This window comes from Ascidia mentula, chromosome 1, assembly GCF_947561715.1.
Source record: "Ascidia mentula chromosome 1, kaAscMent1.1, whole genome shotgun sequence".
NCBI classification, from domain to species: Eukaryota; Metazoa; Chordata; class Ascidiacea; order Phlebobranchia; family Ascidiidae; genus Ascidia; species Ascidia mentula.
In genome coordinates, this window is record NC_138566.1 from 1836526 (window position 1) to 1850685 (window position 14160).

The window sequence follows — 14160 nt, forward strand, 5'->3', positions numbered from 1 at the left end:
TTGTTGTAAGAAATATCATTGGACAAAACACATGCGGATACATGGCCTCTTTTTACTGTTTCCATTTAAAGAAAAATCCAAATTTAGATCCGACCATGCTGTTCATTTGTTCGGTGTGTTTTAAAATCAGCCACAAGGATCTTCCCTGGTGCCCACATTCTCCACATACAGCGGAAACAGTTGAGGAGAAATGAAGAATAATGGATTCTACGTCCCCCGCCACCCTATATCCCCAACATGTTGCTATATTTGTAACTGCGGTGCTTCTCTTCCAACAACAACCTACAATTGATCGTAACTCACCGCAAACAATGCTCGTATATGTTGTGTGCATTTAAATCCAGGAGCGGTCGTGGAAAATGCAGGATTCGATTCGAAAAGAATTTATTTTTTATGATGCCTCCCGAGAAAATGACATTCCGGGGAAATACGACCTAAATCGGGTTATCTGAAAAAGAACCGAAGATGTCGGAACAGTGTGTACAACTGTCTGCAGCTCTCAATGATTGTGATGGTTTTTCTGCACATAAATCGAAGATGTTTTCTTTAAATTATTCTTTGTTTTGACACGAGGTCTTTTTATATTGTGAGTTAAAATGTGAAGTTTCCACCTGTGTCACAAGTAGCGTTGGACAAAGGTTGATATCAGGAAGAAAACCTTCAAATATACCAAGGACCGAATGTGTTTAAACCTCACTCCGTATACCCTGGGTTGTGTGTACAACCGTGAATCCGATATATAACGGGCAACATAAGTTCTCCAAAACACGTGCAAGCGAAAGTTTCAGAATAGTGGGCAAGTTTAAAACACTTAAACCCGTGCGTTTTTACTGGAGCAGTTGTCAGACGGCAGCATGTCAAAACGTACTCTGTGTCTCAGTTCACACAAAACATTTCGAATTGTCACAATGTCGAGAATCTTTTGACGGCGTTGATCTTACAGAAGATCCATCAGCAGATGTCCCTTCCACAGTAAAATGGATGTAAGCGTGCAGCTGTAATCACACCAACCCACAAACACCATCCACCCGTTGATGTCACCTGACACCACGTCACAATCGAACCGCTCGCGCGCTAAACAAACGAACACGACCCCTTCATTGTTTCAACCGCGATTTTTATTCGGAGCACCAAAACACTCCGCTCATCCATTGTCCCTTATCCAAACTTACAACACGGTCGCATTGTGCGTCACAATGATCGGCGCGCTTCGTAATAATTGCTATTGTTTCATGGTGGAGGATCGCTTCTTGTAACCCTCCCCAGGCAGAAGACAAAGCTAGAAATGAGACTAATCAGTTTCCGGTTCGTCTCGCTTAGACTTCGATTGTTACGTCACAAACAGCACTGTGATTCACTGATCAACGATTAAAAGCTGGAAAGTTTTGTAAATATTTGGACAATCAGTTAAACAGTATCGGATTCGGAATGTGTCACGTGATATAGGCCGATCCCGAGCTGATGTATCGTTTATCTCAAAACTAATCTAATCGGATCGTTTTTCTTTAAAAATAACCACAAGATTTTTTCCCAGCTAAGTGATTTATTTCAAGCGGAATTGAGTGGAAATAATCACCCTTGATAATAACTGTCTATGACGTCAGCACACTACATTGTTGCTGCGACACTCGAAATTGTTTTTGTCACGAGTGTCTCGTGCAGGAGGTATCGGGTGGAATATTTGCGTGTGTTTAATTGTTGACGTAACTATGGCCGATTGTCTTCGAAGTGTGCGGGAGATTCTCGAAAACATCCAAAGGTCTGTGCAAAGTTGCGAAATAGCCTTTTTCACTTCTTTGAGCGACCCGAAGTCGCAAATCGACGAAGCGATGAGCATTTTTAAATTAACATAAAATCTTCTGGGCTTGGCCCAAACTTTAACCTGACTTTTCCAGGTTTGTTAAGTTCAACATCAAATATTTCAAAATAAAAGCGCACGAGTTGAATTAGAGAAGTGAATTTGCACAGAAGGTTTTAAACAAAACAACTTGTTTATCGATTTTGGCATCTCGCTATGATTTCTATGTTCTCGTACTGCGACGACAGGTCGTTGCTGGAAAACAATCTCATGGCAGATTTAAAAAAGATCGCTCCATTGAATGAAAGATGTTTCACCGAAGAACAGGAACTTTGGCGCCTCAAGTGGACGCCGACATTGCCACGTGACTGCCAGTGGGGGTTAGTCAGTGCGAGAGAAAGACGCGCGAAGCTTTCCCACGCGTGGTGGTCTTGTTAGGTGCGAAACCCGATTCCAGAAGGGTCGCGCGATGTGGGCGTTTATGTCGTAACAATAGGAAGCGCGTGCAGTGTTCTAGAGGCGGTGGTTGCATTCTTTCGTCGTCTTTGTGGATTGGAAAGGCAACAGACCAGCTGTGAGTTCGTGTCGATGTTGGGGAAATAAACCGACTTGATTGCGTGAAAGGAGCGGAGTCGAGTTATGCCAGCTCATAACCTTGATGGCCGCTGTACATTGTCGTGAAACAAAGTTATGCTAATGCGACACACGCAGATCGTATCTTCAAAGTAAAAGGTTTTTGCAGAATTTCGGAATCAACGGAAAATTTACACATTTTAGGGTTGCAAAATTCTGAACTTTACGACTAACACCAAGCAACGAGATTGCAAACCCTCAGCATCACTGGCAAGCTCGCCACTATTTCCTAAAATACATATTACTGACATGTTTAGACAAGCAATGTACAGTTTATTAGCACAAGCAAAAGTTCGCAAAATGCAACAAATTTAAGTCGGCAATGAAATTTGAACACCAACATTTACAACAAACTCTTAAATATCCCGTGTCGCGATGTCGCTTGTGATGATTGCTGCCGATTCACACTTGAACTATTGACGTCATAATTTGTCACGCCTCATCGGCTCCTTGAAGCCGCATGGCGGCGCCATCGAGACACAACTTCAGTTTCTTCGAAACAGCAACAGTCGCTCTCTGTGAGGGAGATTTAGGAGTTTTTAACCATTGTTACGTCACAAACATCACACGAGACAAAACAATACGATGTTTGGATCGAAAAGAGAAATCGTCACTTACGTTTTTAGTAGTTTTGTTAAGAGCCACAAGCTGATCTTTTGCGTTGTTTACTTCTTGCAAAGCACTTTCGATTATAAACTGGAGTCGGGCAACCTGGAACAACAGTTCATTACATGAAGATGAGCACGTTCTATCCCATGATAGCCTCGGCCTGTGCATATGTTCACAAACAAAATACAAAATAGCTAAACGTGAAGTGTTTGGTGTTTATTCTCCAATGATGTGTATGTTGTGTGTTTGCAGCACCTTTCACGTAAGTTGAATAATAATGCAGTAACATATTACCTCATCTGTTTGATCAGTCGTAGTTGAAGGTGGGTTATCTGGCACACTTTCATCCTCAACCTCCTCTTCCACATCATCATTTTGCTCCTCATCCTGTGATTCTTGTGAGCTTGCATCGAGAACTGCCTTGTCTTCCTCCTGTTGTGATGTTTCATCATCCTGCTCCTCAGACTACATTATAATATAAGGGTGAGACCAATGTTTTCTTCTATTCAGCTAGTAATTGTTTAAAAGAAGCCAGTAAACATTTAAAAGTGTAGGTGCATGCAGAGATTTGAAGAAATTAAAAAATGAAAACCGAACCTCTAGCCTAATTGAACATTACTTTGCTTCAAAACTTTCCCTGGTTTTATTAAAATTATTACAACCCACACTCGTACCTTCTTCTCTTCAACCACAGTTTCAGGTTCATTTTCTTCAGCTTTCTCTTCATCCTGGTTTGATTTCCCATCTATCTCAGTATTGGGTTCCTCATTTTCCTTCACCTTCTCCTCCTCAGGTTCCTCATTTTCCCCCACTTCCTCAACTTCCATCTTTTCCTCCACATCCTCAATTTCCTTGACATCATTTTTCTCCTCTTTTTTAACTTCTTCTTCCTCCTCCTCCTCCTGGAAGGGAATGGCATCAGTCTCTGTGCACCCTTCCTGCTCCTCTGCATCATCCTTCATCTTTTCTTCCACATCCTGACGATCGTCAACATTAACATCCTCAAGATCAAGATCAGCTTGATCCAGATCCGTCATCCCCTCCTTGGCATCTTTCTGCTCTTCCTTTTGCTCACTCCCATCTTCCTCATCTTGTTTTTGACCTTTCTCACCATCCCCATCATTCTTCTGATCCTCGCTGTACTCGTCCATGATAGCAAAGTCATCGTGCATTGCGAGTTCATCTGCGATTGCATCCAGTGGATCGGCTTCAACTGTAAACATGATTTATCGGATTGTGTTATTTGGTTATCAACAAAATACGTGGTAACTACAAAGCCATATTTTTATGTCAAGGGAGTGTTGACAATACATTTTCATCATAGCATCTGTTTTGATTAGAGTTACTCAGTAAGATTATTGTGTGCGGATAAGTAAGAAGAGTTTCTGTTAAGTTTGTGAAACATTTGATTGCTAACACAACCTTTCTGATCGTAACACAAAAACTGTTAGGGGGGGGGGGGAGGTATAACTACTGCATAACAAAGTTTGTCTGCAGACACATTCTTTAAAACCAAGTGAACTTACCAGCAACCTCCTTGCCCTTCTCCACTGGAACATCCTCGGTTTTAACATTTTTCTTCTCTGTTGCATTTTCTTCAATTTTTTCATCTGTTTTTTTCCCATCCTTGTCAGTTTTTGCATCATCTTTCGGTTCAACTTTCACTTTCTTCTCAATGCTGTTTCTCTTGTCGTCAGATTTTGATGACGGAGCTCTTCTCCTATCTGCCGAATGACGTTTATTATCTTTGCCGCGTTCAATGCTGGAACTTCTCTGTGATCTACGCTTGGTGTCAGTCTGTTTGAGACAAAAGCGGTTCATTTTATTAAAAAGTTAATAATTTTCTAATATCACAATGTGTAAAAATACGACTTGAATTATATACGAATATGCAGAAGTTATCTCAAAGTGTCCATTTGTAATACAACAATAAATTAATGGAACTTCTGCATTTTCAAAAATACAAAACGCAATTAAAGCTTTCTGAAACGCTCACTGATGTAACTATAGAACTAGCATGGAACAACTGCAAAGAGTAGTCCATAATATAGTGGAAAAAATAACCAATTCCTGCCAAGCCAAGCAAGATACTTCAAGCAGTAATATCTCGACCACACAAAAAAATGTTTAGAAACAACTGGAACAACATGATTTACCTTCAAGTCCGTCTTTCCATCTTTGGGAGGTGTTCTGCCCGGGGTGTGAGTGACAAGTCGTCGATTGTCCGACACCGAAACGTTCAATCTGGGTTTGTCGTCAAACCTACTTTCACGAACCCTCTTGCTTGGAAGTTGGGTGGTTCCCCTGTGTTGAGAGCACATGATATTTTTTTGGTTTGTCAGATAACAAGTTAACTTACTTTCTAATGGGTGAAATTGATCGTGATCGGCCTCTCTTTCTATCGGGTTGCTAAGAAACAAACAGTAAGTAGTTACTGGGCAACATTCCCATCAAATATTCCACTTTCACAACTACATGATCATAAATGAGGTTTCAACACTTTAGGTAAATGTAAAATAAAACCACACACATGTGTTGGCCTTACCTGCATTCTGAGTTGAAGATCTCTGTAGTTTGATCGGTCGACGAGAACGCTGCACCCGCATACTATAGGTGGTTTTGCTTTGTAATGTTCAACCATTGCAGCCGCACAATCATAAGATTCCATCTCCATGAAAGCCTGTAAATTAAAACCAGACCCTACAGTATTCTATTCACAGATGCTGCAAAACCACATTTCCACAATTGTCGACACCAGTACTTAAACTGCCATTGCATGGGATTAGTGGCAGCAGTTTTTACACAAAAATCAAGGAAAAAGTACAAATTGTTTGGGAGTGTATCTACACATACATAAATTTTTCATAAAATCATGTGTGCCTTTGTTGCTACTTTTTGTTATCATTGTGTAACTAAGTGGGTGGTTAGAAACAACTTCGTGTGGGGTTTCAGTCTTCAGTGTGATTGCAACAGGAACCACTGAAGTACACAATGGTGAAGTGATGTAGTATTAACATTTAAAGCAATTTATGTGCCTTGTTTAAACTAAATTAGCTTCACCTGGGAAGCGTATAGGATTGATCACACAGAAGTAAAGTGTTTATATTTTAGACAGCATGTTGTTAATGATTATAGCCTTGGGCAAAATCACACCTCGATATTAACTTACAACCACTTGTGATGTAACAACCGCATGTTTTAATTTGCACTAAGTTTTGTGTGTTGAAGAAAACCATTTTTCAATCAGGCACCAAATTGTTACAGTTGCTTCATATTCACAACTCACAACAGATTACTCATAATTCTAAGGACAAAGAGACTGGAGAAAATTTGCAAGTTTTTGCCAAAATATCTGAAATAAAATATATCAATGTTTTCTGTAATTTGGACCAGTATCTTTGCCCTCAATATTTACAATTTTTGATACAATAAAAATGTGTTGATTTAATTTATGATTTATAAACCCTTGATTTCAATACCTGATTGAATCCATTCGGGATCTTAGCTTTAATTATGAGAATCTTGGAAACTTTCCCGAAAGCTGAGGCAAGTTGTTTGAGATCAGCTTCAACAATTCTTTGAGATTTAAATCTCATGTAAAGGACACGACCTTGCATTGCTCGCATCTCATCAGCCTACAGTTCACAATGGTGAAATAAAAAATAAATTTGCATTAAAAGAATCTGACTAATCCAGTGCTGTCTAGAGGATTTTAATGCACAACCCTGGTTTGATAACATACCCATCAGAATATGCTTGTGCATATTTTACTTGAAGTAGTGGTGTCATAATAGTGAGGGGTCTTGTGGGTTGGTTTCAGAGGTAAAAAGGCCTTTTTAATAAAATTTAATTTGTTTTTTAGTATCTACTGTTTGTTTTTCGTTCATATCAAAAGAAATTCTAATTTTTGATAAGGTACATAACCAATATGTCTAATTGTAAGTGTCCTTGATTACATTGGAGAGCAGACAAAGCTTAAAACCCACCTCCTTCTTCGCATTCCTCCTGCTGTCCTCCTCCCTTCTCTCACCTCGATCACTGGGAGGGTACGATTGTCGTGGTTGTTGGGGAGCACGAGATTTGCTTGAACCTACAACAGATGGTAAGTAGTAAGTAACAGGGAATTTGTGTCAGTAGGTTTAATAAATATTATAATTAATATGCTTTCATAATGAGTTAAATGCCAGCCACTGGAGAGAAACTGCTTTCTAGTGGCATGTTCCAAGGGATATGTACACTAGCAACCACTGACTGCATAGCAACAGAAACATTAGTAATTATGAAGCAATTCCAATATCCAGAAGAGTCATTTTTGCATTGAAAAACATGCAGCACCAGTCGTGAATTGTCTAAGAAGCATTTGATGTGTGATGGTAAAATCACTTACTGCCGTGGGATTCATATGAAGAAGGTTGCTGCTTTAAAGCTTCTGCTTGAAGAACTTTGATGGCCTGAAGCTGAACTTCCAATACTGCAGGATCAGTCTGACCAGCCTACAAATTAACAATGAATAAATTAGATCAACTTTAAATGTGTTATGATAAAATCAGGATAGTTTGGAACTAATGACCCACATACAACCACTGCAAGGACAACTAGATTGGAAAAAGCATAGTTACCATTAATAGTGGGTTAAGTACAGTTGAAGCAGCTTGAGTGACAGATAAAGATTGCTGAGGAGTTCGTCCGACAGCAGCTGCAAGTGTATTCAACCCCTGTGCATTTGGTTGCAAAGGATTTCCTGCACACACAACGTTAAAATTACAACATGTACATGTAAGTATAGGGTGCATGTTTACATGGGGAGAAATGCGGAAGTTAAGAATTTGATGACCAACATTGCACAAATGTTTTAAACACAACTGTGTTCATCACCAGTGCAGCACATATTTGGCACCCACAATTTTTCTGCTTTGAGATAAATATATTGATGTTGGGCAAAAATTCTTCAGGATTTTATGAACTAAACATGGAGGCCAATACTGTAAGCATGACTAACTTCCAACTGTTTCACGAGAAAACTCTAATAGGCTTTTCCAAAAACGTTTTTGACAAAACTTAACTCTTAGAACACACCACAATCTATAACTGACGTCACCTACCTAACAATCCAGTGGAAGTTGGAGGATTCCTTTCCCATCTGCCTCGTTTCTCCGGGGATGCAAGCAAGTGTGAATTGTTCGACCCACGATTATCTGGTCCTCTAAGTAAACCACGAGGCGACGCCCTGTTCGCTCCCGATCTTGGCTGCAGAAAAGTCGTTTTTAAGTCGAAATAATTAATACAGACAAGGTCTATTTGAAATAACGATACTGGTGATGTCTACAAGCATAAGTGAAATCTATTTATCAATTGAAAATTTTGTAAAACAACACAACTTGAGATTCATTTTTATGAGTTGTTCAAAAATTCTGCTACTAAATCTTTGTTAGCCATAAAAGCTGTTAGGAGAATTTAAACTCTCATTATCACACATGTACAAAAACTCACTGGTGGCTGGGATTTTTTGATGTTGTCAACTCTCTGGGATCTGCCATAATCATGACCCTACATACAATGTTTGATTTAGCAATTTAACAGCATATGTATGAGAGTTTAATATATTTGATGGGTTCGCTACATGCAGTATTTAACCTGCTGTGCTCAAATTCCTACAATAGGAGGTCATCATCGCAGGCAAAAATAAAACATGCCATCACAAAGAAGTGACAACACTAAAACAGAACATCCCAAATAATATTTATTCTTCAGAAATTGGTCATAATCGCCCCCCCTAAATTATCTAGTGGGATTTGACAAAGTGCTTCAGTTTCAAGATTTTGATTCTCGAGTGAAAGGAAGAGGATGTTTGTCAGACATATTTGTTTGAGAAAGGACACAATTTGTTAGAAAGTTGACAGTTCTGTGTTCCCTCTAGGTGATAAAATTTACAGCTTTTGAAGAAATGTGACACAACTGGAGATGTTTGACACCATCATAACTGAAAGCACATTTGCTCATGAACAAACTTTAAGTAAACAAGTTTGAATTAACAAAAAATACTCCCTATATTTTAGAGGGAACAAAGAATAGAATTAACAGTAGCTAATGTGGAAACAATCGACAACCAAGATCCAGTTTGTAAAAGACCAAGCAAGAAGCTAGGTCCTTCCAATTTGATCTAACCCGTCTATGGAAGCAATCAGCTGCTACAAGATAAAGCCACAAAAATTTACCCGGCACTTACCTGGCGATCATCATTAATTTCTTCAACAATTCGTTTTGTTCTAAATTGTTCGTTCCTAGACTGGCTGCTGTTGTACTGATCTGAACTACTGCGAGAATATCGGTCGTTCCTGTCATCTCTAGAATGATAATTGTCATCGTCACGAGGGCGGTCCCGCCTTCGATCAACATTCCTTGCGCTGCCCCCATAAGAATCGTCATCTTGTAAAGATGCCGGTTTGCGTTGCAAGAGTTGGCCACGCTGGGGAGGACCTGCAGATTTAAAACTTGAAGAAGGGGAGTTGTTATACTGGGCGGAGTCACCACGCGAGTACGGTGGCTCTCGAACCAAACTATTTCCACTTCTTTCGTATTGACCTCGACTTTCCGATTGATAAGATGACGCACTCCGTCGATTGTATTCGTACTCGGTTGTTGGATGGGACGGATCGTATGCAGATGAGCTGCTACGCTCCTTTGTGTACTGAGGAGATTGCCCTTTCTTCAGATCTCCTATTGCTCTAGCCAGGTTGTTAACATTGATCTCGTGCTCAGGCATTTGACTCAACTTCTGGATATCCGATTGCGATAAACCAAGACTCTTCATCAGCTGCGAAACTTCATCAGATTTTCTTCCGTCTCCTGACTTCATCTGGCGATCGTCCCAGTTTTGAGGTCGGCCTCCATAATTATCACGAGCTGGAGGTTTCGGAGGAGCTCCAAGAATTCCGTCTCTTACAGATTGAGACGGACGGGAGCCTTGCCAATCACCCTGGCGACTGTTCTTCAAGATGGAATGGGGTTGGGGACGCTGAGCTTGGGTTGGAACAGGGCCAAGAATACCCGAGCGAGAAGTCGGTTGCCTGACGGGGTAACCCTGATTGGAAGCACCCCGGAAACGAGGGGCCCCATATCGATCCATTCTTTACAAACGTTTCTGTTGAACATAAAATTTGTCTACTTAACGTTTGATCTAAGAAGGTAAGTTTAAATCATTTAAAAATAAGAAGGGTTCCGATGGTTTGACAACTTTTCCTCATCTTCGGTTGGAAGTGGGAGGTTGATCACATGATGTCAACTAGGCCAAGTTTTTTGAAGTACAAAATCCATGTGCAGGAAATAATCACGAAAGTGAAAATGTTGAATTAATGAATCGGACAAATTACCCACGCAGGTTGCAAAAAGATTGAAATTAGTTTTATTGAAGTTTATATCTACCGTAGATAAACAAAAAGAATTTTCTGGGCAAAACAAGTTATTTTACGCCATATCTTCACTTAAAAATTTTACTGTTTGGTGATAACCGAGTTGATACAGGCAGATTGTGATGCTCTTGGGTTGATGTTACAAGCTAGGTTCCAAAAGAAGCATTTATTTAGAAATATCATCATTGAAAGCTTAGAAATGAGATTTCTTGCGATTCCTTGCTACATCTTTGATCAGACTATCAGAAACTCTGCCACAACCTCCTAAATTTCTGTGTGAAACTTTTGTGTTCATAACTTTTTACAATGTTTGGCCCTAATATTATTCTCAGCAGTTTTGCAAATTCACAATCCCAGTGATTGGTAAAGCAACATTTGAAATGCAATAATGCAACTAAAAAAATTATGCAAACAAAAACTTGACAAATGACTAATAATTTTACATAAATCCTGTCAACACAGACTGACAAACAGAAAAAAATAAGTCTTTCTGTGACATAGTTTGGCTAGAAGCCAAGCAGAAATGTGTTGCACAATAACAATGTTAAAAAAGTATTTTCTAGTCTTAGATGGATCAAACTTTCCACAAACTACATTCCATAAACAGCTTTTGTTGTCATATTACAAATGTACAAAGCCAGAAAAAAAATGATTAACTCGACACAAACATTTATAAAATTCTGCATTCCGCCCAAAAAATTAATAAACTATTATATATTTTGCATGAAGAAACGTACGTATTTCATATATTATTGCATTAACCAATTGTTTTTGTATGTATTGCCAACAAAATTGCAAAAATTTGCACTTCCAATCACGTCTATTTGTAGTCTTCTTATACGTGTGTTACATTTCTGTTAATCTTGTCAATTAAAAAGCATTATGTGCTCAAGATTTATTCAGTAATAGCACTTAAAAGTATTCTGAATAAATACATACCAGTTCTTGCCTTTTCACAAGATTGTGAGACGTTGTTGAATTCTGTCAAATAAAATTTACCATTGTTGTAATTTTCTGCAGTATTTTGTTACGTAACAATCACATTCTTAACACACAAACTACTACTTACCAGCAACAAGGCCAACGAATATCACAGGACAATTTTCTTTGACACAATTTCTTTTAACTTTCTTGAAAACAAACGAAGCCGAAAAGAAAATGTCGCAAGTTCGATAAATCCCATGAGTTCAAAGTCAACGCTAATTTAATTGTACATTTTAAAAAGAATTTTAGTTTGCTCGCCGCTTATCATGATGCGCGTTTAACACAAGGAAAATGAATAATGTTTTTCAAGTTTTTTAATTCAGTAAATTCTCCACCAATTGCTGTGATAATACACATTTATACCATTAGGTTTACTGATACCTTTTCTCCTATCATGTACTTTTTATTTCGTCGTCCTTGCGCATGCGCACAGAAAAAACAGATCGTTTTGCACTGTTCAAAAATTTTCGTTAATATTAGTTTGTACCAGTACCAATAAAATATGATCTTAATATACTTATGTTGCATTGGCGTTTTGCGACCCATATTACGGTAGTTTATTTCCAAATAATTGATGGTTGCCATCATAGTATACTCTTATGGTAGTGCAACGGCTCCTATTTTCTTTGTTTGTTTTATTGTCTGTGGGAAACTCCGTCACGCATGATTTCCAGGAGATCAAATGCGACTTTTTGCATACGAAGAGATAGGAAACTCGCAAACAAATTCAAATTACTTAAAACGTGGGTAGAGTTTTAAAACGAATTTTCAGTATGTTAAAACAAGTATTATACTGATTCGAATGGGTAAAAAAATAAGAAAGAAATCATTTCCTTTTTGGAAATAACACGTCGTTTTTCCGAAGAATTTTTTGAAGGCCTTGTGCAAATGGAATGAAAAAGCGTAAGTATGCCTCTTTGCATTTGTTTTTGTTGTTAAGTGTGTTTCAACTTGCCTCTGCTGACGTAATTTAACTGTGACGTAATCATGACGCAGATTGTGAGTTCTAATCTGGCTAAAATCTCTTTGTTTGTTGTAGAAAGACATTTCAAGGCAAAATAACGTAGTCTGCCATAAGTAGACTATATTTTGAAGTTATTCCGGGTCTTCAGACATTTATAAATGTGCTGCTAATCTATTTTTGCATGTATCTTACATATTGATGTAATATTTTAATAGGGTTTGATCAATTTTATGTGTTGGATATGTACCAATGCACTCCATAAACTAAAAAGTGACCAAACAAAATTAGTAGATTTTGGTATTATGTCACAAGTTCGCATGTTGCAGTTTAAAGTAAAACTCTACTTAATCTGTCTTCCTTGCCTAAATTTGTATGTCCAAATTATCACATACTATTTTGCCAGAACATGACAGAAGTAATATATTTCAGACAATCTTCAGGATTCTCAGATGAAAGAAGCAAGATTTTTGTACCAATCTCCACATATTTATATCATTGGAATTCTGTCTCTGATGAAAACATTTAATGTGTTCAAATATTAAAATTATTGTAAGTTTTATGGTGTATGATAATAAATTCTAAATCAAAATGTATGACTAACTCCTGTCTATCAAAAACCAATCACCACACAAAAAGTAAACAGGATACTTTGTTTATGTACAATTGCAAAGGAAATACTCATGTCATGCTAGCATCAGAATATATTTATTAAAACCCAAAGCTTCTTTGAAAAATACATTTTTGAATCTAAGTTAACAGGCACATTATGTATTGTTTATTTTTTTTATCTAGTTTTGTTTCTCCACACTGTGAATTTTGTAAATAACAACCTAAAAGAATTCATAAATATGTTTATGTATGGCAATTACACACAAGATTACATATACATAACAAACTGACTCACATAGAAAAAACTGTAGGTGATTATGAAACATATCATATTACATAAATTTGTATGTATATTCTTCAAAAAAATATTTTTGCCTGTGGTAGGCTACTTAACTTCACCAGTTTCACAAACATTATTTCAGAGCAAGCAGCCCCAAAGCATTTCGAGCTTTGGTCATCTGTTGATGTACATTGTAGTTAGGAATTGAATCTTGCATGAAAATCAAAATACCTAAAAAAACGCAGTTTTACACTATAGGATACCTTATAACCGTATTTATGCCTATAAAATGACGTCATGATTACGTCAATAGATTTATTACGTCAACACAGCTATGTATATACATACTTAAACCAAATATTACATAAGGTGGTATACTTACACTTCAAAACTTCCAATTTACACATGGTGTCCAAAAACTGTTCGACAAAACATCACCGTACCTCGGAAAGAAGGGTAGGAAATATTTAATATTTTTAATTATTGGAATCAATATAGTACTAACTTTAACATACTAAAAATTCAGCTCGAAACTCTACCCACGTTTTAAGTAGTTCCAATTTATTTGTGAGTTTCCTATCTCTTCGTATGCAAAAAGTCGCATTTGATCTCCTGGAAGTCATGCGTGACGGAGACAATGGTTGCACTACCATAAGAGTATACTATGTTGCCATCCATTAAATCTGTTACGCACCAGTGATTGTCACGTGACTTTCCGTGGCAAGAACCACTTTTGATTTTAAAATTCTTCTGACATTTTTGAAACTGCATGTAAAAGCACCACTTGACCATTAATAGTTTGTTTGCATCATATATGCGTAGTTATATTATCACTCGTGCGTACGATAAAGGAACTTGTATTTGTTCCGCTTCA

The 14160-nt window shown here is 37.9% G+C and overlaps 1 protein-coding gene across 3 annotated transcripts; it reads right to left on the reverse strand.

Moving 5' to 3' along the window:
* Window positions 1-2692: 2692 nt before the first annotated feature.
* On the reverse strand, window positions 2693-11609 carry LOC145917786 (uncharacterized). Of its 3 annotated transcripts, XM_083003068.1 has the most exons (18): window positions 11519-11609; window positions 11389-11430; window positions 9623-10181; window positions 9267-9517; window positions 8531-8587; window positions 8143-8287; window positions 7660-7781; window positions 7428-7533; window positions 7027-7130; window positions 6520-6675; window positions 5586-5720; window positions 5400-5449; window positions 5197-5344; window positions 4567-4837; window positions 3715-4253; window positions 3335-3505; window positions 3050-3142; window positions 2693-2947 (listed from the first exon to the last, which is right to left on the reverse strand). In XM_083003068.1, exons 3-18 carry the CDS (start codon window positions 10164-10166, stop codon window positions 2864-2866), a joined length of 2976 nt encoding a protein of 991 aa, XP_082859194.1. In that variant the 5' UTR covers window positions 10167-10181; window positions 11389-11430; window positions 11519-11609; the 3' UTR covers window positions 2693-2863. The 3 variants fall into 3 exon arrangements, with proteins under 3 accessions (XP_082859194.1, XP_082859192.1, XP_082859193.1); XM_083003066.1 differs by having other exon boundaries at window positions 9267-10181; XM_083003067.1 differs by lacking the exons at window positions 11389-11430; window positions 11519-11609 and having other exon boundaries at window positions 9267-11361.
* Between the last annotated feature and the right edge of the window lie 2551 nt (window positions 11610-14160).

Bases quoted from the DNA above. Each gene is read 5' to 3' on its own strand.
- LOC145917786 (XM_083003066.1), bottom strand. From the start codon at position 10,166: ATGGATCGATATGGGGCCCCTCGTTTCCGGGGTGCTTCCAATCAGGGT. The intron at 3,506-3,714 runs GTACGAGTGTGG...ATTATAATGTAG, and splicing joins CTGTGGTTGAAGAGAAGAAG to TCTGAGGAGCAGGATGATGA. The intron at 2,948-3,049 runs GTAAGTGACGAT...TCTCCCTCACAG, and splicing joins TTAACAAAACTACTAAAAAC to AGAGCGACTGTTGCTGTTTC.